Consider the following 24,362-nt stretch of genomic DNA (forward strand, 5'->3'; position numbering starts at 1 on the left):
CGCTGTGACCCGCGTTGTTTTGAGTCCAACCAGCAAAGTTTCAGCTATCCTAGCTCGTTCTCTGATCAAAACTTATTTGTACTCGCGAACGACTCACTCGCCAGCCGAGCATCAAAGCCACCCGAACCACATAGTATTTTTCGTTGAGTGAATTCGCAATGCAGGACTAGCAAATCATTCTTTTCAGAATCGGTGGTAGAGTTGATCGCTATATAGCATATGACATATTTTCCATTGGTTTCTTACTCGCTTGCTGATTGTTATCGGTGTTGTATCGCGCTTTTTTCGAAAACTCAACAACCTTGATTTGCAGAGAATGGTACTGCTCTTCCATTTCGCGCACTCTAAGTTTAGCGGTTAACGTTTTGGTTTGAAAACACTGCGTTCTTGCTTTACGCAGACGGTTACGCAAATTTTGAGGCTCCGCATTCCACCAGGGAAGCCTCTTACAGCATCTTGACAGTTTTTTTCTTGGCACTTTTTCCTGTAGAGTCGTTTTTATTATCGAATAAAGCCTCTGAACCGCATCGTCAACTGACAGACTGGTAAACAGTTGACTCCAGTCGATTTCTCCGAATAAGGTGTTCAGTTCGCTAAAATTACATCGATTGAAATCGTAATCTTCACTCCAACTCTCCGAGACCATGCTGACTGAATGGAACGTCAGGACAAATGGTTTGTGATGAGCGTCTATTTTGAGCTGCCCTGTAGGAGCCTCCAACACCTCAAAGCTAGCTAGCATCGTTCGTAAAAGCCAAATCTAAGATTATATCGTTAGCATTAGTAAATGCATTCAACTGTTGGAGTCAAGCAGCAACAACATGCTCAACCAGTACAAATTCTTGCTCGGTTGAGGTGTTAGTAGGAAGCAGTTGACCCAATTCGACATCATAACCCCACTGAAGATGCGGCAGGTTGTAGTCCCCGATAACAAGAAGTGTATCCCGTACATTTTTCAAGTCGCATAATTTATGGATACTGTCTGCGTGTTTCATGCAACGGTCAGCTTCGGTGTATGGAGGAATATACATCACACATATATAAAGGGATGAGCGACGAAATTTAATTTTTACCGTGGTTTGTTCCAAACAGTCTGCATCTGCCAAATGCACGGAAGAGCTATTCAGGTCCACTTTTACTGCCTCTCAAAAAATAACTTGTTTGTGAATTACGGTCGCAGCGGTATAAATTGTAGTTGTGGGTTAGCTCAGCGTTGAAGATGCTCTCGTTCAGCCATGTTTCAGTAAAAACGATAATATCGAAATCACTAGCTGCAAGGGACCCATACAGTTCGTTCGTTTTTGTACGTAGACCTCGGATATTTTGATAATAAATTGTCAAAAGCTGACGGGTTTCTGATGGAAAGCATTGGTCGTTAGAAGAAGAACACTCGCTTGCAGCGACTGATCTAATTGCATCGTTTTGATTACGTCTGGAAACTGGAAATAATTTAGGCTAGCTTGAATGCTCAGAGCTCAGTACTACACGCATACTTGCTTGAGGATGTGGTTTGGAAGACCCCTTCCCCAGAACCGAGTACAGAACTATGACTATTGCAGCAGTTTGAAACATCGTCAGAGAACGGCGCAGCTATCTCGGTGGGGCAAGGGTAAGTAAGAAACATTTTAGTTGTCATTTTCATCACTACCTGTAATTAACGATCGGACTATAAAAGCAGAAAAATGAAGAAAAGCGGTTGATTTAGGCATGTGGGGACATGTGTATAATGTGGCACAGGTGGGCAATACGCCCCAGTTCCTTTATTCGCAAACTATCACAAATTAAAATGCAAAACTAATCAGAAACCTTAAAATTCGATGAAAACAGCCTACTATGCAAGTTTGACAGTTGTCACTGGCTGTCAACCCAAAAAAAATAAATTTGTTTTTTAACGGCTTCCGATGTAATTTTTCGCGTCGTTTCCGTAAGCTTTTTTGTGGTTGAAATCTGTAAACATCCTGTTGTTGCGATTCGATTGCGTAAAGTGAAGCTCTAAAGCAATATTTCAGGCGAAAAACCTTTGAGAAACGCTTAGTTTGCTTAATCTATACCTATAAAGAAGGATTTCTGTCTGTCTGTCTGTCTGTCTGTCTGTCCGTATGTTCCTTATAGAATCGAAAACTACTGAACCAATCAGCATGAAAATATGCATGTAGAGGTTTTTTGGGGCCAGAAAAGGTTTTAGTGATGGTTAGAAACCCCTCCCCCCACTAAGAGGGGGGGCTCCCATACAAATGAAACACAAATTTCTGCATAACTCGACAACTAATCAAGCAAATGAAACCAAATTTGGCATGTGAAAGTTTTCGAGGGCAAGAATATTTCTATGGTGAATTAGGACCCCTCCCAACTTTAAGAGGGGGGCTCCTATACAAACGAAATACAAATTTCCTCATTACTCGAGAACTAATCAAGCAAATGGAACCAAATTTGGCACGTGGGTGTTTTTGGAGACAAAAATTTTTTCTATGATGAATTGGGACCCCTACCCACTTTAGGAGGGGGGCTCCTATACAAATGAAATTCAAATTTCCTCATAACTTGAGAACTAATCAAGCAAATGGAACCAAATTTGGCATGTGGAGGTTTCTGGAGGCAAAAATATTTTCTATGGTGAATTAGGACCCCTCCCAACTTTAAGAGGGGGTGCTTCTACACAACTGAAATACAAATTTCCTCATAATTCGAGAACTAATCAAGCAAATGGAACCATATTTGGCATGTGGGTGTTTTTGGAGACAACCATTTTTTCTATGATGAATTAGGACCCCTTACCTTTTTAAGAGGTGGGGCTCTCATACAAACGAAATACAAATTTCCTCATAACTCTAGAACTAATCAAGCAAACGGAACCAAATTTATCATGTGGGTGTTTTTGTAAGCAAGAATATTTTCTATGGTATATTTTCTATGGATTTCCCCACTTTAAGAGGGGGGGGGGGGTTCCTATACAAATGAAAAACAAATTTCCTCATAACTCGAGAACTAATCAAGCAAATGGAACCAAATTTGACATGTAAGTGGTTTTGGACGCAAGATTTTTTTCTATGGTGAATTGAGACCGCTCTCTTCTTTAGAAAGCGAGTTATGGCCCATCTCCTCTTTAAGAGGGTGGGCTTCCATACAAATGAAATGCAAATTTCCTCTTATCTCGAGAACTAATCAATCAAATGGAACCAAATTTGGCATGTGGGAGTTTTAGATGGCAGAAATTTTTTCTATGGTGAATTACGACCCCTTCCCCTCTTAAGAGGGGAGGTCCCATACAAATGAAATTCAAATTTCCTTATAACTTGAGAACTAATCAAGCAAATGGAACCAAATTTGGCATGTGGGAGATTTTGGAGTCTTGAATTTATTTTACGATAGTTAGAGACCTCTCACCCCTGTGGTAGGGGGGTATGGACTCTCATACAAATAAAATAGAAATTTTTGCGAAACTCGAAAACTAATCGAACTCGAGAAATTCGAGACTCTTCCATAAAACATTAGTCAATACAAGACCACAAAAACTATCTATAGTAACACTAGATCATTCAGGACGAGACGGTCGCGAGTGTTGCCGGTGGCCCGCCATCGGAAGCGCCGCCCACTGGGGGGCTTGCAAAACTCGAGATTGTGACAAAGATCATCCGAGATTCATGATTTATGTACAACACAGGTTAATTTGTGGCAATACGAAGTTTGTCGGGTCAGCTAGTTATTTAATATTTTTAAATTGCAGATTACTTAATACGGGGCAATATGCCCTACTTGCAGTATAGCTATCCCAGCAGACCAATGCAAGGTTTAATTTATATGAAAATATAATATTTTGACTAAATCTAAGAAAGTTTAACTTTCTACAAAATAGAGTGGGCATATCAATTGCACAAATACTTGAAACACTACGTGGAGCGTAATATACTGCATTTCTGACATAAGTATATTTATAAGAATCTGTGAGTACCATTGTTTAAGTGAATGTTTTAAAGAGAAGAGCGAAATTTTCAGATTCAATTCTTCATTTAATGCAATGGTGGCTTTGGAAATACGTGGACGGGGGCTCATAAGTACAATGCCTGCAACCTTTAAGACATAGAAATTTCTTTTAAAAATCACTTGTGTGCATCATAAAGGTTGAAATGGTAATGAATTATCCTCCTACAACAGGGATGAATGTGGGTCCCCGATAACAAGAAGTGTATCCCGTACATTTTTCAAGTCGCATAATTTATGGATACTGTCTGCGTGTTTCATGCAACGGTCAGCTTCGGTGTTTGGAGGAATATACACCACACATATATAAAGGGATGAGCGACGAAATTTAATTTTTACCGTGGTTTGTTCCAAACAGTCTGCATCTGCCAAATGCACGGAAGAGCTATTCAGGTCCACTTTCACACCGATCGAAACGCCACCGCCTCTCAAAAAATAACTTGTTTGTGAATTACGGTCGCAGCGGTATAAATTGTAGTTGTGGGTTAGCTCAGCGTTGAAGATACTCTCGATCAGCCAGTTCCTTTATTCGCAAACTAGCACAAATTAAAATCCAAAACTAATCAGAAACCTTAAAATTCGATGAAAACAGCCCACTATGCAAGTTTGACAGTTGTCACTGGCTGTCACCCCGAAAAAAAAAATAAATTTGTTTTTTAACGGCTTCCGATGTAATTTTTCGCGTCGTTTCCGTAAGCTTTTTTGTGGTTGAAATCTGTAAACATCCTGTTGTTGCGATTCGATTGCGTAAAGTGAAGCTCTAAAGCAATATTTCAGGCGAAAAACCTTTGAGAAACGCTTAGTTTGCTTAATTATTTAATATTTTTAAATTGCAGATTACTTAATACGGGGCATACAAACCCCAATGTTAATGTTCCACTTGTTAATTTTTGGACATGACTGTAATTTATTAATTTCAGTAAGTATTTTTTTTCGTAAATAGGCATCTACTGTTAGCTGTAGTTGGCACCACTAGAGCCACCGTAGAGTGCAGTGTAGGTGTACCGGGGGTCATGACCGGGTCCACTCGGGCATGTTGGATTTTCCACCAGTCATTTTGGTTGAATGAATGAATGAATGAATTTTCATTTTAGTTAATTGGATTTATTAGAAAATAATCCGAATGAAAATAATCGAATATCAGGGCTAATCGCCAAGAGACATCGCGCGTTTTAATGAAATCTCTACGAAATCACGCATAGCTTCCGTCGATAGATCACATAATCCATTAAGATGAATCCTGATATACCCCTCCTTCTACTAACAAAAATTCCTTTCCCGAAATGCTTGTGAAGATGCAGAGGATTCTCCGGTCTTTAGTAAAAACAAGCATTGTACTAACATTCCTTCCCATCCCATCGAGACCCGACTTCGGACGCGGCCGGCGTCGGTATTGATCAGCATGGAGGGACGTGATAAGGTTGCACAATGAGGAACAGCGTATTGTCCCAAGTACGCTTCTTCCAGCCATAATTTTGCAATTTTAATCGGTCCTGGTCAATAACGGAGTAGCAGCACACGGGCGGTATCCTATGCTTATCCTTATGCTTATTTCTAGGAATCATTTAACTATAATAAAACTAAATAAGTAAATTAAATAACCCTTACAAATATTTTCGCACGCTAGGAGATAAAATATTGCACGCAGTACGTTCTTATGAATTTTACTGTTAAATAAGGATTTTGAAGAATAAGGAACAGATATTCAAAAATATAGTCAACTAAATTATAGATGTTCCTAAGAAATAAAAACTACAAGGTATACAGCCCTAAGGGTTGTACGAGACGGTGACGTAGGACTATATCAAATCATTTGATCAAAGACTAATGCATACTGCATTTCTGGCATAAGTATATTTATAAGAATCTGTGAGTGCCATTGTTTAAGTGAATGTTTTAAAGAGAAGAGCGAAATTTTCAGATTCAATTCTTCATTTAATGCAATGGTGGCTTTGGAAATACGTGGACGGGGGCTCATAAGTACAATGCCTGCAACCTTTAAGGCATAGAAATTTCTTTTAAAAATCACTTGTGTGCATCATAAAGGTTGAAATGGTAATGAATTATCCTCCTACCACAGGGATGAATGTGGGGTCTCAAAGCATCATAAAATAAATAAATTCAAATTAAATTCATGCCTCCAAAAAATCCCACACGCCAAAGTTGGTGCCATTTGCTTGATTAGTTCTCGAGTTATGAAGAAATTTGTATTTCATTTGTATGGGATCTCCCCCTTCTTAAAGAAAGCAAAGGTTCTAATCTACCATAGGAAAAATCTCCCCCCCCCCCCGTGTTAAAAGACGGATGGGTCTCATTATACTATAGAAAAGATTCGTGCCTTCTAAAACCCCACATGCCAAATTTGGTTTCATTTGCTTAATTAGTTCTAGAGTTATGAGGAAATTTGTATTTCAATTGTATAGGAGCCCCTCCTCTTACGCCCCCCTTAAAATTGCTCTCTCACCCCCTTACTGGTCATTTTATCTATCCAACGACATATAAATTGTTCAGTTTCGTTTAGTAGTTTAGTAGTTAGGCCATTACAAATATTTAATAAAGTTTTTGTCCTTCCGGTGTTCGGCCACTTAAGGTGGGGGCGAAAAAAAAACAAAGTGAATTTTTTAATCGAGCAAAAAAAAACATGGATTTTAAGAATTTTTATTTAAGGCGGAACCGAAAGTGGCTAACGTTATTGTGTTAGTGCGACAAACACTGTACTGTACATCTCATGTGTTCGTCAAAAACCTAAACGTTTATTTGAATATTGTATCAGTATTGGTAATATATGTCAAATAGCGGAGCTTGCAAACATCAACAGCTGATCCGCAGCCAACCGCACTGACTACAAACATCGCGAAAAAGTGTTTGTTTTTTTTTATCGTGGCATTCCGATTCAATCAAAATTAAAAGCAGCAACTGAATAATGCGTAGGAACACTAGGATGTTTAACTAATCCGCTTGCATCGGATTGCGTTTTTGATTCTTGCGTTTGCGTTTTGTTTGTTTACTTCACTCTAAGCTCATCGATGCGGCGAAAGTTGAAAGCTCTTTAAAAGCTCATTGATGTGACGAAAGTTTGATATTGTGTTGCTGCTTTTCCGGAAATCGCTAGTTCAACGAAATATGTGCGCAACCAAATATCTATTAACTAATTCCAGATTATACGTTTTATGAACACTTAATGATCTATATGATCAATTAAATTTATTTTCCATTAGCAATTATGTTTTGCTGAGCGTTTATTGAGACATAGCAGATCGATAAATTGAATTACAAGTTTTAGGAAATTATAACAGCGCTGGAAGCACTGATTACGTGGCGAAAGCGTGCTCTGCCAATACAGATGCATTTTTAAGGCACAAAACAATACATGCTTCGAATGGTAGCCATTTACCCAGCCATCTTTGAGCCACTTTCGGTTTCCCCTTAAGGTTTAAACGTGAAAACCGAATCTATTGTTGCTTATAATATATACGTTATTATTTTCTATGCAAAAATATACGAAAAAAGACAAGAGCGAAGGAAAATTTTTTGGACGATTTTCGGAAATTCCTTTGTTTGAATTTCCATTTCTGTTTCGTGCTAGAAGCGTTAATTCAACTCGGAGACTCATTTTTCGAGTTTTTCAGACTGTAGAGCCCACAGACAATTGATTTTATGAAAAGAAATTTGACTCATATCCTACAAATTATTTTTTTGTCCCCCGATTTTTCAAGCCAATTTTCAAGGGGGGGGGGGTTTACCACAATAGTTCAAAATAATGGACGCAGTGGTGAGAGTACCCAACAGAAGAAGGGGGGGGGGGGGGTGACAAAAACTTTAAATATGATTTGCAATGGCCTTATTAGCATTTGAAATCTTTCATTCAAACGTTACACTTCTATTTTCGTTTTCACAAAGTGCTACCCAGTCCCAGTATAGTAAACAAAAACGTAGTCCTACATCAAAAATGTTTATTGCTGCAGTAGAAAGGCCAGGTCGCACCGCAAGGTGTATTAATGCGAGGTTTTAGAAAAATATTCAGAAAACAGTTGTATTTAAATTATAAATAGGCTTCATAGAAAACATGATATTATAAAAATGTTTTATTTCTAACGCCGATGTTTTCAACCAGAATGACAAGTAAATGTTGCATTTCGGTTGTAAAACTAAGCTTTCATCGATCATTTACAACTGAGTATAGAAACAAGCCTATTATCGGCGAGCTTCAAGTTCCAAGGTTGGCAGATTCAATTATTGGTAGGCATATAATCAAAGAGGAAACAATACCGAGATAACATTATATATAGCAAAAAAGATTTCATACCTACAATCCACTATTGTTTTCTAAAATTTCTGAAATATATATTATGCACATAAAACTCTGTCGTTGAATTGCTATCCATATTTAAAAATATTGGTAAATGATGCTTATTGGCAACCTCATTGACCATCGGGTGAAGCGATGGCGATGAGTACAGGGCGGATCAACAACTTTGGCACATTTTCGCAATGTGTGTAATGTGATCAAAGTGCGCGTACGAATTTAATTGGTTGCGAACAAAAACACTATCGGGATTTATATCACACATGGAAAAGCCGAAATAAAAAACAATTTGTTGGCTGCTAAATACCAAGACCATTGTTTATAAGAAGAGCAGTTCATAGGTACGTAATATTGTTTATTGGTGGAGTAATGTCTTACAAAAAAAGTTGTGAAAATGGTAATAAATAACCCTGAAATTTTATTTTCCGTTTTTTTATAGGATTTATGTAATATAGAAAACTTCTACGATCAACACAAGTTTGTAACGTAAAGTAGAAGCGATTGGCACCTTAATTACTGTTTAAAAGTTAGTATTTCGTAGTTAGTAGTAATATAACAGCGGCGCATTTTACCCCGCCTGGGCTTTTTACCACCAGTTTCCCTATATAAACAAACAAATGCATTAGAACTATCGAAATTGCGATACGCAAAAGTGTTGTAAGTATCCCCGGATGACAGTATAAATTATGATCTACATTTGAAATAGTTCTTTAAGAGCCTTTCGGAAGAAAAAAATACATTATCAGAAATGACGTTTGACTTCGTTTTGGATGGACTATAGCCCAACTAATGTGAGCCCGATTTAAACGTGGCCCACCTAAAGATAGGCCAACGAGCGAGCGTCCGTGGTTGCAACGACGTGGCCGGCGTAAGGGTAAGCGGGGCAAGACCGCCCACTTAAGCAAAACCACCTGTGTAAAAATAAGTTGTAGCTCAATTTCTAATTTATCTGCTTTAAATGAACAATTGATCTGTTACCTACATGTAAAAAATAAAAACATAAATATCTGTAATGATTTTCTATTTTTTATTGCGATTTGAAAACACGTCCAAAAAAAGAGTATTTTTTCCATGCGGGGTGAAACACGCCCACTAACGGGGTAAAACCGCCATAGCGTATAACTTTAACAATATTCAACCGATTTGAACGAAACTGGTGGCATTGGATTCGTGAATTTATCTAATTTAAACAAATTAAATCAGTTTGACATCCAACAATACATGGTTCCTCGAGATTCGCAATTTCGAAAGAGTGTCCGGCAACCACTCGTATTGGAAGAATATCAGTAATATTGGTACCAACAGTCTTGAAATTGATACCGTGTAGTTTCCTTAGACAACAAGATGGATCGAGTTAGGTATCCTGGAGTCAATCTTTAAGGACTAGAGAGGATCTATGATAAAATATAACAATATGGGTATTAAAGTTCCTGTAATTGATCCGGTAAGTCATTTTTTGACATTTCAAATTGTTCTGATTGATAAACCAGATACATATTATTTTTGCATTGCTACGAAAATTTGCCATATTTTCATTAAAAAAATGTTTATTCCATGATATTTGTTCCAAGAGGGAGGAATTATTGAAAAAGCTATATCCGAGAAAACAAAGAAATGTCCATAGCGCCCGCAGGGCAAATTGGGGAATTAGATTTTTTCAAACAGTCTACCAGCTACAAGTTAAGCACATTTACATTATTTTATGTAAATCTGAGATTCTTTGGTCCAAACTATGCAATTATTTTAAAAATCTCCTTATCGCACTAGCATTATGAACGACGGTCTTGCGCCGTTCGTTGTGGGCGGTTTTACCCCCAAATGATTTACACATTTCACTATTTATTTCAACAAAACTGCATGAACAGTTACCTAATTTAGGTACTGTCGGATGAAGACAGGATCAGAGGTGCGATATGAGTTGGATCTACTAAAAGTTTTAACGTTTTGAATAAACTGTTAATATTCGGCAGGGCAGTCTTCGGAGAAATTTATCAAGACTGAAGTTTGATGTTTTCCCAACGTTTCGACACTTTGTTGGTGTCTTTTTCAAGGGGTAGTGTGGTAAAATACATTTTTAATGTTATTTTTAAGTTGCTTACATAAATTTCACTTTGCTTACATATCATTTAGTCTTTTGTTCTGTTTTTTGGTTTGTACATATTACGGTCATGGAGGGTAGTAGTTGGTACTGGAGCTGGAACCGGAGGGAAATATTTATTTAAAAGTGCACTGTATTTTAGATATTGCCCTGTTTCTCTTACTTGGAATATTTAAAAATTCAAATAATTTTTCTTGCTTTGAACTGTACTGCGGAGCACTAAACGCTTCTTTACAAAAGGTTTCTATTGTTTGAAATATTTCAGTTTAGCTGTTGGGCCTTACCAATCTATTACTGTGTTTATTCTTTAGTGTATGCAAGATTGCTGCGTAGGTGGTGTTCAGACCTTCTACATCTACACGCTTGTTTACGGTGTTTGGTGTATTCGTGATGTGACACATTTCTAGAAATGGTACTGTGTGTGATCGGTAGCTGTGATCTACTATGGACGTTTGGCTTAGATTGAATCTGTGGTTGTGTGTGATGCAATGTTCTAGTAGGGCTGTCTTTTCTCCTAGTGACCTGATTTCGGAACTGGTATTTATTTATTTATTCGCTTAAGATTCATCTGACGTTGTTGTCTACATGAATAAAAACACTTACTTTATAACTTATCTAAAAGCACTAGAGAGTAGTAGTTGTTGCTTAAAATTACTACACGAAACAGAGAAATCGAAGAAATTGTATACGCTATTAAACAAACAACACATAACACGAATGGGCTCATTCTGGCTATACTCGGTGCGTCTGAAGTCCGGTCGAAGAAACTCTCTAATCCGAAGAGGGCGTGGAATGGCACTGACGTTGATTTTAGCCAAAATTGCGGGACAATCCAATTCGCCGACTAATACCTTCCCAATGAATACGACCCTTTCAATTTTTCGTCTTCTCTCCAATGTGTCCATATTCAACAAACGACAGCGGTCTTGGTACGGAGGCAGATTAAATGTGTTTCTCCATGGGAGATATTTAAGCGCGTGTCGAATAAATTTGTGCTGAACGGCTTCCAATCTTGACGACCAGATACCTGTGTAAGGGCTCCAAACCACAGCTGCATATTCAATTACGGAGCGCACGAGAGAGTAGTAAAGAGCGCGCAGGCAATATGGATCCCGAAATTCGTTGGTGACTCGAAATATAAATCCCAAATTTCTGTTGGATTTTGCAATTATGTAAGAGTAGTGCTCACGGAACGAGAGCTTTTCATCAAGGTATACACCGAGGTCTTTTATAACGGAGACTCTATCCAATGACTCGCCATCGATGTTGTAGTTCCATATAATCGGACTCTTTTTGCGGCTGAAAGAGATGACCGAGCATTTACGCACACTGATGATGACCTCGTTTGTTTTGCACCAGTCGACGAAGATATTGACAACCCGCTGGAGCTCGCGACAATCTTCAATGGACTTAACACTGAGGAAGAGTTTCAAATCGTCTGCATACAAAAGTCAGCATCCTCTAGGTAACACTGCGCATACATCATTGAAGAATAGTGAAAAGAGCAAAGGTCCCAGATTGCTCCCTTGTGGGACGCCAGATCGATTACAAAATGAACTTGACTGTGCGTTTCCTAGCCTCACAGAAAGACGCCGGTTAACTAGATATGATCTTAGCCAGTCTACAAAGTTAGACACCGCACCCATGTGCTTTACTTTGGCCAACAGCAAATCATGGTCCACTCGGTCAAAGGCCGCCTTCAGGTCTGTGTAAACAGTATCTATTTGAGTACCGTTTTCCATATTTTGAATGCAGTGTGATGTAAACTCTGTGAGATTTGTAGTAGTCGATCGTCCTGGAAAAAATCCGTGCTGGTCACAGGAAATGTGACGCTTAGCTTCATGAAATAAAAGCTTATTTACAAGAGTCTCCAGTAGCTTAGATCCTGCGCATAAAGAAGTAATTCCGCGATAGTTTTCTATAGCCGTGCGATCGCCTTTTTTGAAAACAGGAAATAGAAACGATTCCTTCCAGGCATCTGGAAATGTTGACTGACTCAACGACAGGTTGCATATTACGGTTAAGGGTGTACATAGAGATTCTGCACAGTTCTTGAAGATGATTGGAGGTATACCATCCGGTCCCGGTTGCAATGACGGTTTAAGCTTCTTGATTGCTGCTGCAATATCTGTTTCGGAGAAGCGAATATCCCGCATCTCAAGTATTTCCTCTGGAACATTTTGAAGAGCTTTGTCGATTATTCGTGTAGCAACTTTTTCAGTCTTAAAGACACTAGAGAAATGATTTGCAAATAAGCAACAGATTTCATTGACAGAGCTCGCAGTGTCTGCCCCATGTGACATTACCGATGGGAGGCCTCGCTCTTTCCGTTTTCCATTCATAAACGACCAGAACCGTTTGGGATTCCGCTTCAGGCTTCGTTGAGTACGCTGTACATGTAAAGTGTAAAGCAATTGATTGTAGGTTCTGTAGCAGTTACTGGCTAACACGAATTCTCGTCTCGTATACGGGTTGCGATGGTTAGAGTAGTGCCGAAGCGCTTTAGCACGTCCTCTTTTTAATTCTCGTAATCTCCGATTAGCCCATGGAGGTTTCTGTTGTGGACGAGCGACTGGCACGTGAAAACTGAACATTTCATTTAACGTGTGTAACAGATAGTCAACCGCTTCATTGACATTGTTGGCATTGTACAATGGGGCCCAATCAACCATCATTAAGGAACGGTTCAACGCAACAAAATTAGATCTTCGGAAGTCGAACTGAAATTCCTCCTCAGGTTCGGAAAATGAGGCAGGCATGGAACAATTCACGGTGGTTGTTATAGCTGGGTGGTAGGAATCAAGGTCTACAAGCGGTTCAACAGCCTGGAGTACAGCGCATTCACGGACGACATACTCATTTACAAAAACTAAATCGAGTATACGATTTCGGTTGTTCAAGACCGAATTCATCTGCTTCATGTCTAATAATGACATACCGTCGATAAGAACTGAGCTGGGACCGCTAAATAGAGATGTCGATGGATCTGGGAATAACCAATTTTCAGTGCCTTTTTTCCAGACGAGACCTGGCTGGTTATAATCACCATACAGAAGATGGGCGTCATGAGTGTCCAGTGAATTGACAACAGCATCAACACATTCAATGTGCCGTGCAAGGTAACTGAAATCTACTGCACAATCAGGGGAAACATATGCTGCACCAATGAATACATTCCTATCGGTAGTGAAAATGCGAACCCATAGCTGTTCAATGTCGTCATTGCCAGGTAAAGTTGGAATTTTTTTCGAACCCAGACGGTTCGACACTGCAATAAGGACGCCTCCGCCTCTCTTTTTCCCGGTACTATCTACATCACGATCCCTACGGTGTACAGTATAACAATGGCCAAACAGTTGCGGTGAAAGAAATTCCTCATTTAACCAAGTCTCAGTAAGAACGATTACATCGTAGTCCGCATCCAATACAGCCAGATAAAATTTGTCGACTTTCGTACGGAGCCCTCTTGTGTTTTGGTAGTAGATGCTGAGAGTACTCACCGGAACTGGCATAGAGTCTTTGGTGTGTGTAGCAAAATCCGAAATTGTACTCGTGTCACGTGGAGATCCCGAGCTGGAAGCGGGAAAAGGAACACGACTATCAGCTACTGGCAGGAACTCGGGGGATCTTATGATGCCAACATCAATGCCACTCATATGATATTGAGGTGATGACTGTCCAGAAGTTGGTAGAGGTTGAGATTGGCTGGAAGCGATCAATAGATCAGGCGAGGCAACGTTCACAACGGCACTGTACTTGCCTGAGAGTGGCTGTCGGGAGATCCCGTCACCAACCACGACCGAAGGACCAGGACGACTCTGTTGGCTGGAACTGAATAGAGCTCGACGAATATGAAGGCAGCAACTATCAGGATACTCGACTTGGTCGGGTGGCTCAGGGACTCCCTTAGTATCGTGAGCAGTGCGTCCTGGTTGTCCATGAAAGCAGCAATCAGAAAGGGAGTCGTAAGCAATGGGAACTTTACTGATAACAGGTTCACTGCAGCTGTAACGTAAGAAGGAATCAGGCAGATGGACGATGCTGGAACTCGCATACTTGCCTGAGAAAGGATTACGGAAGTACCCGTCACCAGCCACGACCAAAGAGCCAGGACGACTTTGTTGGCAGGAACAATTACGAGGATCCGGGCGATTATGTTGACAGGAACTACCAGGATGCGCGGCTAGGTCGGGTGGCTCAGGGACTTCCTTGCAGCTGTAGGCAATGCGTCCTGGTTGCGGTGTCAGCTGGGTATGCACTAGTTGCTAGCAGGAATAGTCGATGCGCTGCTTTGCTAATTTTAGCCGTTTTTTATGAAGCGGGCAGTTGTGACTCCAGGCAGCATGGGCAACGTCGAGCGGTTCTTCATTCTGCTTGCAGAGACGGTTATGTTCTTTGCAATTGCTGCAAACTTCAGTCTGTGACGGACAATCGCGGACGTTATGCTCTCCGGAACACTTGGGGCAGCAGAAAGTGTTCTGACAGGAAGATGATTTATGGCCGAATTGCGAGCACTTGAAACAGCGCATTGCGTCGATGACTTCGTAGATCAGGCATCGTTCCCATCCAATATAGACATACCGTGACTTCATTAATGAATCGAAAGCCACTGCATTGCATTCAAAAAAGGCAGTGAATGTTTTACCAGAAACGTTATTCACTTCGTTTATTCTCAGCAACTTCATCTCAGCCGACTCAGGCAGACGATTTTGTTTTTTCAGCTGGTCGGATATATTGTTAGGTTCCTCGATAATGCCAACAATTTTGACTCGCGGTTTAAGAGGTTTCCGGGTGTCGATCTCGTATCTATCAGAGAGTGACTCTCGAGCCACACGCACCATTTCGTTTGCAAGTTCATTGGAATCACATCGAACAACAACATCACCATTATCACGATAGCGCACATCCTTAACCGCGTAGGAAACTGGATTAAATTTACTACGCACGTCTTGTTTAGTGACTTCAACCGATTGGGTTTGCTTTGGTTTAAAAATAACAGTCTGCTCAAACAACTTTAGTTGTTTTGGCTTACTTGATTCAAGGCTGATGGTGGTGGTAGTAGTAGTAGTATTAGGTTTGTTTGCTGGTGGTTTCGGAGAGACGATGACACGTTTTCTTCCGGACCGCAATGATCCCGCTAAGGACTCAGGGGCACTAGATCCAGCGGATGCAGTTTTAGCTTGTTGGTCAGGAACTCTTGATGCGTTTCGAACTGTTGGATCACAAATCTTTCCAACTACATCAGCATAGGACATTACCGAAGCACTATTTTTTACATCATCGATGCACTTTTGCACAATTGAATGCAGACGATCTTCGAAAGCATCGAACTGCTCTTTCAGAACCAGATTAAATTTCGATTCACTGGCCTTCGCAGAAGCTTCCAATTTGTCAACTTTCATAAACAAATCAGTGCATTTCAGCAGGATGTCGTTCAGGCTAGTCTGTCTTTTTCTGCACTCAAAGCAAAAGTATTTCAGCGCTACACTTGTTTTCAAAGCGGTAACGGCAGGAGCAGACAAATCACTACATTTCGAATGATAAATTTGTTGGCATTCTCCGGAACAGTATACACGATCAGCCTCAGCAGTTATCCGGTGTGAGCACACATCGCACTGTACAGCAGTCATTGTTGGGACAAAGCCGGCAGTTGCGGCTGCCCGAGATCGGGCTTATAAGAACAAAGGCCAATAGATGGATCACCACAGCACTTATCGAGGATGGTTAATTGAAGTGAATTTTTAGCAAAACTCAATTTATACCGCACAACACAACAGACTAATAATCTATCGCGATTTAAAATAGGCAGACGTATCGACAGTGATAACAACTAACAACGAAAGGTTTCGAAAACACGTACTAAACCGATTCAACAACGCAGTTGTAGCCAGAATGACTATCTTTCCGAACCGATAAACGATTTATTATGTGTGACTCATTAGTGTAGCTTCCAATTTGTTTACATTCGACTGATGGCCAGAAATTCTAGTTTTTAGCTTGTTTTTCGTCATCCCAATGTAGCAACTATCACAGTTGTTGCAGGGGATTTTGTAAACGACATTGGTTTTGTCTAATTTGTCTACCGGATCCTTCACGTTGCTGTGGAAGTGTTTTATTGTCTGCTCTGTCTGTATTGCCTGCTAGCTATTACTAGTGTAGGGTGATCTTTCGTAAGGATTTTTGTTATTTGGTTAGTGAGCTTTGGGACGTATGGAATGGATCTGTAAATTTTTGTTGCGGTGGATGTTGCTTCTAACACAACCTAACCCAAAATGGCAAATATTAGCAGTAGTTTTGAATAAAATAAACCCTAAGTTCTGTGGGAACAAAGTTATAAAAAACCCGATTTAATCCACCTAGTGGTGAAAGGAACCTTTGTTATACGGTCTTACTTGCTATTTGAGATAGAAATCGACACGTCTTCGGAACATAAATCATATCGTTGCGTATTGCGTTGATTTACATAAAATTTTTGAAAATTGAATAAGTTTACAAAATTTGAACAAAATAAGAACACTTTTAAATTTTGACAGATCCTTTGTTCATGAAATTGCCGAGTAAGGATAAGTAAGTTGTTATTAATATGAGTAAGTGCAAATAAAAGTAAATTGTAAGTGGAAATCTTATCCTTTAGCATATACGTTGTCTAGTTTATAGGTTTTTGAACTATGCATAGTTTCCTGTAATGCCATTCTATTTGACTCACATCAATAGAGTTTTCTTGAAAATTTTCATCAATTTTTATTAACTCACGCTGTTGAATTTTATACAACACGTGTAGGTTTTTCAACGCCATATTGTTATAAAGTTACAAATCGTTGTTTAACTAACGTATATTCTTCAACAAACTTATTGTGAGCAAAATATCATAATTATTCAATGCATTAATAATTTAAATTGTTGGGAAAATTTATGCAGCAAAACTATCAGCAAATGTAAAATGTTTAAAATGTATCCATCTGGTGGTAGTCGAGTAATGCGGAGTCAAAATTAGGGTATTTTTTATAATCAAAGTTCCACAGATCCTAAACAAGCAAACATAGAGGTATAGTATTTTCAGCAAAGTTGTGTATTTTTACTATTTGTACAATTTTGTAGAACATGAAAAAGTCATATAACAATTACAAAAAGAGCAAAAATAGAAAAACTGATTTCACAAATTCATATACAATAAATAAGATATTTCTATCTTCGCTGCAGAGATAGAAGGTTACTGTCTTTAGCAAAATTTCTTGTAATAATATGCTCTATAACTTTGCAGAATACATCAATGTGTTATATTGACACTGAAGAAAAATATTTTTTTTATTTCACTTTTAGGGGGATTAATCAAAATTTCAATTCCACCAGACGATAGAGCTTTCAATTTCAAGAAACTCTTCCAAAGGTTCGATAAACCTAAAGCCAAGTTTTCCCAGTCAAAACTCTAGTGCACACGTTTTCTTTGGTTTGGGGCTATTGTGCGCGCGAGTAACTGTGTTACAAAAGTTGGCGCGAGTGTTCGAGGGGTAATATCTTTTAATCGGTAAAATCAATTCTTATGCAATTTTGCATATATATTCGTAGTGTCAAAACCTCTCGTTTGATATTAAAATAATTGAAATTAGGTAAATTATCTTGGTTAAAATCATTATAAATTATTGTTAATTTTGGTGTGGTGTATACGGTTGCTCATAACTTTCAAATTAAGCGTCCAATCAAAAAACCATTCAATAGTGATCTATTAGGATATATTATCTTTCAAATGAGACTAATAGCGCATAAATCGGTTTGGCCATCTCTAAGAAACAGGCGATAATTATTACCTTGTCAAAACAGGTTTTTGAAGCATAACTTTTAAACTACTTGTTTGTTTTCAATTAAAAATTCCTGAACAATTTAGCTTTAATAAGAGCTTTCATTTGATACTAAGATCGTTGAAATCGGTCATGTAGTTCCGAAGAAACCCATGTCACGTATTTTTCACATTTTTGCTTATAACTTTTAAACGAAACGTCGTATCACGAAACAACTCAATAGTGATATACTAGACAATAACACCTTTCAAACAAAAGTAATAGCGAACCATTCGGTTCAGCCATCTCTGAGAAACAGGCGATAGAAAAAATCATTACATACATACACACACACACACACACACACACACACACACACACACACACACACACACACACACACACACACACACACAGACATTGCTCAAATTGTCGAACCCTATCGATTGGTATATGTGACTTGGCCCTCCGGGCCTCGGATCAATTTCGTGTTTTTCGACCAATTCCTAAACCTTTGTTATAGTATAACAAAGGTAAAAACGAGACGATTATAACGAAAAATCTGTTTTTATTTATTTCTCAGATAGTTTATACGATATTACTGTACAAGGTATTGTAAAATATTGCGTACGCATTCAGTAATATGACTGTCATCAACATTTAACACCAATTTGAGCAAGGCCATGTAAAACCATGGTGGGCGGCTTTACCCCGGCGGGCGTTGTTACCCCGTTTACCCTTAACAATTTATCCTTTGTAGTCTAGTCCATGAGTTGTACACACTGAGAACGTTCGATCCAACCCCATTTAATTGATTCATTGTGCAATTTTACTGGTTTTGATTAATCACTGAGAGCAACCATCGATATGTGCAAACAGTCTAAACTAAGCTATACTAATCTACATACATATCTTTTTCTCTCTTTTATTCTCCTTAGATAAACGCGTTACGTACCGGATATCGAAGTGTGCCATTAAGAAACAAGTACAGTGAGGAGCTAGAATTGGCAACGCTTCTTGTACATATTGTTATTCGCTGTAGCTCAAACCAAGGGGTAAGTTAAGGTCTAAGTAGCGGACACTCTGTTATAAATGTATACGTATCATATTCATCTTCAGCTTTCTGTAGTGTGTGTGTGCTGTTTGCTATTTTTGACTGGCTCGTCAAAAGTGTACTGCACTCAAGTCTTTTTTACACGCTCTGTTTTTTTCGATTACTGAGGGACCATTTACAAAATAGGTGACGAATGTCGGGACTCTCCCAAATGTATTGAGAAATAAATGAATGGTCCCTAAGTTGCCCTGTTCTTAACGACAAGGTCGTCAGAGTACATTTATGGCAGTCAGTATGGCACCGAATATCACCTTTTCCTTCCCTTCTTCAGTGTACCAACATGCTCCCATTGACTCGAGAAACCATCACAAAAATATAAAAATATAAATCAATTAACCTGCTAGATGTAATAAGATCTTGCAACTCGAAGCACCAAACAATGCATTCTATAAGTTCTACTACTTTTTCGATTTGATTGCAATTCCGAATCCTCGACCGTCGTTGCTGTACGTTACCAAGGAAACGGACGTTTATATGAAGTGATGCCAATGTAAACATTTAAGCATGAAATTGCCCAATTATTTTCGCTATTAAAGTAAGGGTCGTAGAGTGTCGATAATATACTTATAACAATCACTGATAATAAAATTCACCATAAACAACATTTTATGTGATAGAATTACAGTCGGATCTAGTTCAACAACAAAAATAGATACGCGATTCTACGTTTCATAAGACCGATAAGGTCTTATAAATAATAATTAATCTAAGAAATAAATAATAATAATAATTGTTCATAGCAGATTATTACATGTTACTAGCAACTCTGTTCTCCTGGAAAAGTCCCATCACATAAACAAAGCGATAATGGCAACAAGTACAGAAATCAGTAAAAAAGCAGCTGGACTCTGACGACCTTCACCTTAATAATCGAAAAATCAAACCGTGCAAAAAAGTACTTGAGTGTATGTGGGATCAAACCACCTATCAGAATACAATAATTTTTCCAATGATGATTAATGTTGGATCGTTACTTTTTGTTTTGGACAAGTCTATCTGATATGTGTGTGAGATTATCTATCAGTTTTTGTCATTTCATCTGTATTTTCAACAGTGCAAAGTTGTGATAAATGGCGAAAAAAAGTTTAGTTTATTACCTGAAGTGTAAAATGGTATATATATGTAAAGCCTATCACCAAATTCGATAAGAAATTTGTAAACAACTACGTAATTTGTTTGTTTGAAGCTGAGCGTGAGCGTATGTTATATAAAAGCTGCGATCTTTTGACCTTAAAACCATTCCAAATGACGATTTTGAGTTTCCCGACACATTCGCGTTTTCGTGCAGCACAGCAATGAGGGAGCACTCCCGCCAAAACAAAGTCTCATTACTTCGGGTACCCGCTCACTGCGGAATCGATGGCAATGAATTTGCTACTATGCTCTGGTGACCACCTATATGGAGCGTAGGAGCTGCATATAAAGACGCCATCGAGCACAGCAATCACGAACCCCTCTTGGATGGGGTATCTGCTCATGCAATTGCTGCCATCCGATCTTTGTCTGTTACCCAATTTACGTTGCCCCGAGACCCGGTAGGGATAATAATGGCGATAATGGCAATATCGCACCTCGTCTCGGCTGCCGTTTGCCAGAGCAACTGCTGCGCTGTGTCGCGGTGGATCCGTATAACCTGCGCCATTAACGCTTTTACCCTTGTGTGGGTGACGATTTATCCCTACGTAAAAGAGCGACGGGGTACCCGTGTACCCAGGCTTATTATTATGCTACAATTAGATAGAACCAAGCAATGTTCAGCAAAGTAATACATTTTTGCAAAAGCTAAAAAGTGGCATGTATGGATTTGTGAACCGTCCTTCCGTTTCCCAGAAACGGCTTCTAGAAGTTACAAGGAAAGTGACATTTAAGGTTGGTTGATTATGAAAAAACGTAACTACCTAGTCCGGGATCCAAGAAATAGTTATAGATGATTGAATTCTCTCTCTTTCGCTCTCATTCTCTCTCTCTCTCTCTCTCTCTCTCTCTCTCTCTCTCTGCAGACTCTGGGTTGCCCTTCATGCTCTACGGTAGAGTTATAGCAATATTTTGTCATAATCAGAAATGCTTCCGGAACCTGTACTATGACCATTGGATGGACATTATCACTTCATTGAATTGATTTATAGTCCATTAACATGCTCATTAAATTCTGAAAACTCTGATATGTAACATGACTACTTTTTGTTGGAATCGGAGATTGGCCAGTTCCCTGGGACATTCGGAACTTGTTTCCGGCACAACGGAGACTATATCCGAAAGTTCATGCGCACTATTTTTTAGTTCTTGTCCAAACTTACAACTTTGCTGAACATTGTTTGATTCTATTGTTTCGTTTAAGCTATGTAAAAACATGGGTACACGGGTACCCCGTCGCCCTTCTACGGGGTATAAATTGTATTTGACCCATGGTTATTCTATCTGTTAACCAAATCTCTCAAAATTTACGCTTAGTTGTTGTCAGAAGATGTCAGAAAGTTTCGTAGTGATGCACATTTTCTACATGACTTTATTAATATTTGAATATCAAAATGGGTACACGGGTACCCCGTCGCCCACATTAGGGTTAAAGCTCGTCTGTAGGCCGGACACAATGGTCCGCCTATTGCGTGCTTATTACCCGACTCTGCTGTGCAGAGCAGACATCTGTGCGGTTTGGTGCACCCAGCTGCATAATGACCTTCCCCGCCGGATGGCCTACATAGCTTAGACCGATCGGGGGTTTTGCACTTACCCGCCCGATGGCCGAAACCTTAGATTATTAAAGGAACTACATACACCAGTCTTTGATTTCCTCATACATCTGAGAAAAGTATTCCATCAGCACTATCTACTGGCGGTAGGGTGAACTGGACTATCATAGGCTTTGTATCGCCTTCTCATTTTACACAAGTGTTAGTGACAGATGATATAACCAATCGTGTGCTTATGAAAATGCTCTACGAATACTATGACAGGTTGGTACACCCTGTTATCGTCAGGAGCCACTTTACCGAAGATTGAATATGCGAACAGTGGCGTATCTACTTCCTTTAATAATCTAAGCCAAAACCCATGCATGTGAAACAACGCTGCACGCACTGCTTGGTTACGAGTGTACACACTGAGTGTACACCTACGCTATGGAATGTCATGTACGAGGGGGTGTTGAGGCTCGAGTTGCCCGCTGGAATCGAGATCACAGGCTTCGCCAACGATATCGTCCTCTCCAGTAGGCACAAAACCTCCTATCTTTTAGTACCAACAGATTTACACCAAATGATATATTTTTTAACTTAAAACAAGGAGCACATAGTTTTCTTAACAAATAACTTACAAGAACTAGATGTATACAAAAAATAGGGGCTTAGGACTAACACGTTACTATTGATATTATAAAGGACAAACTGCATTTGTTTTAGAGCCCAACGAAAACGAGTTTTTAGAACGGTTCGAGATACATTAAAATCAAAAACATTATAACATTTATTAAAAACCCGAATTAATCCACCTAGCGGCGTGACCTAGCCTTTCTACTGCCACAATAATCATTATTTAATTTCTCAGGAACTTAATTGTAGATGTATGATTGTAGATGTTGACTATATTTTTAAATATCCGTTCCGTATTCCTCAAAATCCTTATTTGCCAGTAAAATTCACAACGTATTGTGTAGACCTATTTTCTTTCCTTGGGTGCGTAAATACATGTAAGCGTCATTTATGTTACTTGATGAACACCTTATTTAGTTTTATAATATTTACGTGATTTATAGAAAAATAATGATAACACAAAAGATAATTTTTACAGACTTGAATGAATATGTATAGAAAATTAGAAATTAACCCTCTAACGGGTCTACAGACGGCCTTAACTTTCGGGTTTCAGAGCCACATACGAAACTTGTTTTGAATTGACAATATGAAATATTTGTTCATAGCAGATTTTTTGATATTTTGATATTAATACCATGCATTCAAAAGTTAGCATCTTTGAAAAACAAGAGTTCAGAAAAATTATTATTATATTTCGCTTTTGAAGAAAAAGGATATCTACAACAAAATGATTGATCTCAAAATTTTACTATTGGTTTGCTTGGCTTCAATTTTGCAATATATCTGAATTAGAAAAAAATTACTGAATAGAGCATTAGATATGAAAACGAGAAATGGAACTATCTCTTAGCTAGCGCTCCTTCAGATAATTATTTTTGCATGAAAATCAAAACTTAAGCTTCTTTTGAATGTACTTTCATGAAAAGATAGTCATTAGCTTGATCGCATCGTTTTTACAATGTTAGAGGGTTAGGAAAACAAGATGAGGTCGAAAAATAGTGCCAAAGCTGCGCCATAAATATGCTTGAGAATGGGAAATTCGATCGATATGATTTCCAGTGCTTGTCATTTTTGATTTATTTATTAAAACATGATACATGGCATAAGACATCGGTCCTTTAAAATGTCACTAACGAAAACAAATCTAACAAATTTCCTACCGTGCAACGTTTACTTCCTATTTCTCGTATAACATTTCTAAGCTCTAGTATCTATTGATTGAAAAGAGCATCTATTGATGCGCAGAATTTGTTTAAAATGTGTACAAATTTATTTGGAAAAATCAACTCACTAGTATTTTTGATTCTATACACCACTATACCTACATGCTTAAATAAATTGCTTATCTTCGCTTTTTGCTTTTCTTGTACAATTGTGAGTAACAGCAAGTGAAGAAAATCCCACACACACACACACATACATACACACACACACACACACACACACACACACACACACAGAAAATGCTCAGTTTTCGAAACTGAGTCGAATGGTATATGACATTCGGCCCGCAGGACCTTCTTTCCATTTCCGGTTTTCCAAGTGATTTCTATACCTTTATATCTATATAGTAAAAAGGCAAAACATGCTATTGAGAGGCTCATTACTACCATAATTAGTACGTGAGATGGGAAGGTAAAAAAGGCATGGGATTGAAGATTTCTACGGTGAATGTTTATGTTTAGGAGTTGTAGAATATCGGAACAATCAACAAACGACGTTAAGATGTCGGAGATAAAGGTAGCTTTGGTAACATCACGCCGAAGTGCCAACGTATCAA

General features: G+C 38.8%; 1 protein-coding gene across 5 annotated transcripts in view; it reads left to right on the forward strand.

The window, feature by feature from the left end:
* Nucleotides 1–24,362, forward strand: part of LOC128738371 (1-phosphatidylinositol 4,5-bisphosphate phosphodiesterase gamma-1) — a 375,128-nt gene that overhangs the window by 305,895 nt on the left and 44,871 nt on the right. For 4 of the 5 annotated variants that reach the window (XM_053833430.1, XM_053833431.1, XM_053833433.1 and 1 more), the window contains exon 13: nt 19,096–19,212. In XM_053833430.1, the coding sequence (XP_053689405.1) occupies nt 19,096–19,212 (117 nt within the window). Of the gene's footprint in view, nt 1–19,095; nt 19,213–24,362 lie in introns of those variants that run through there. The other variant, XM_053833434.1, reaches the window with a different exon arrangement.

This window comes from Sabethes cyaneus, chromosome 2 (assembly GCF_943734655.1).
Source record: "Sabethes cyaneus chromosome 2, idSabCyanKW18_F2, whole genome shotgun sequence".
NCBI lineage: Eukaryota > Metazoa > Arthropoda > Insecta > Diptera > Culicidae > Sabethes > Sabethes cyaneus.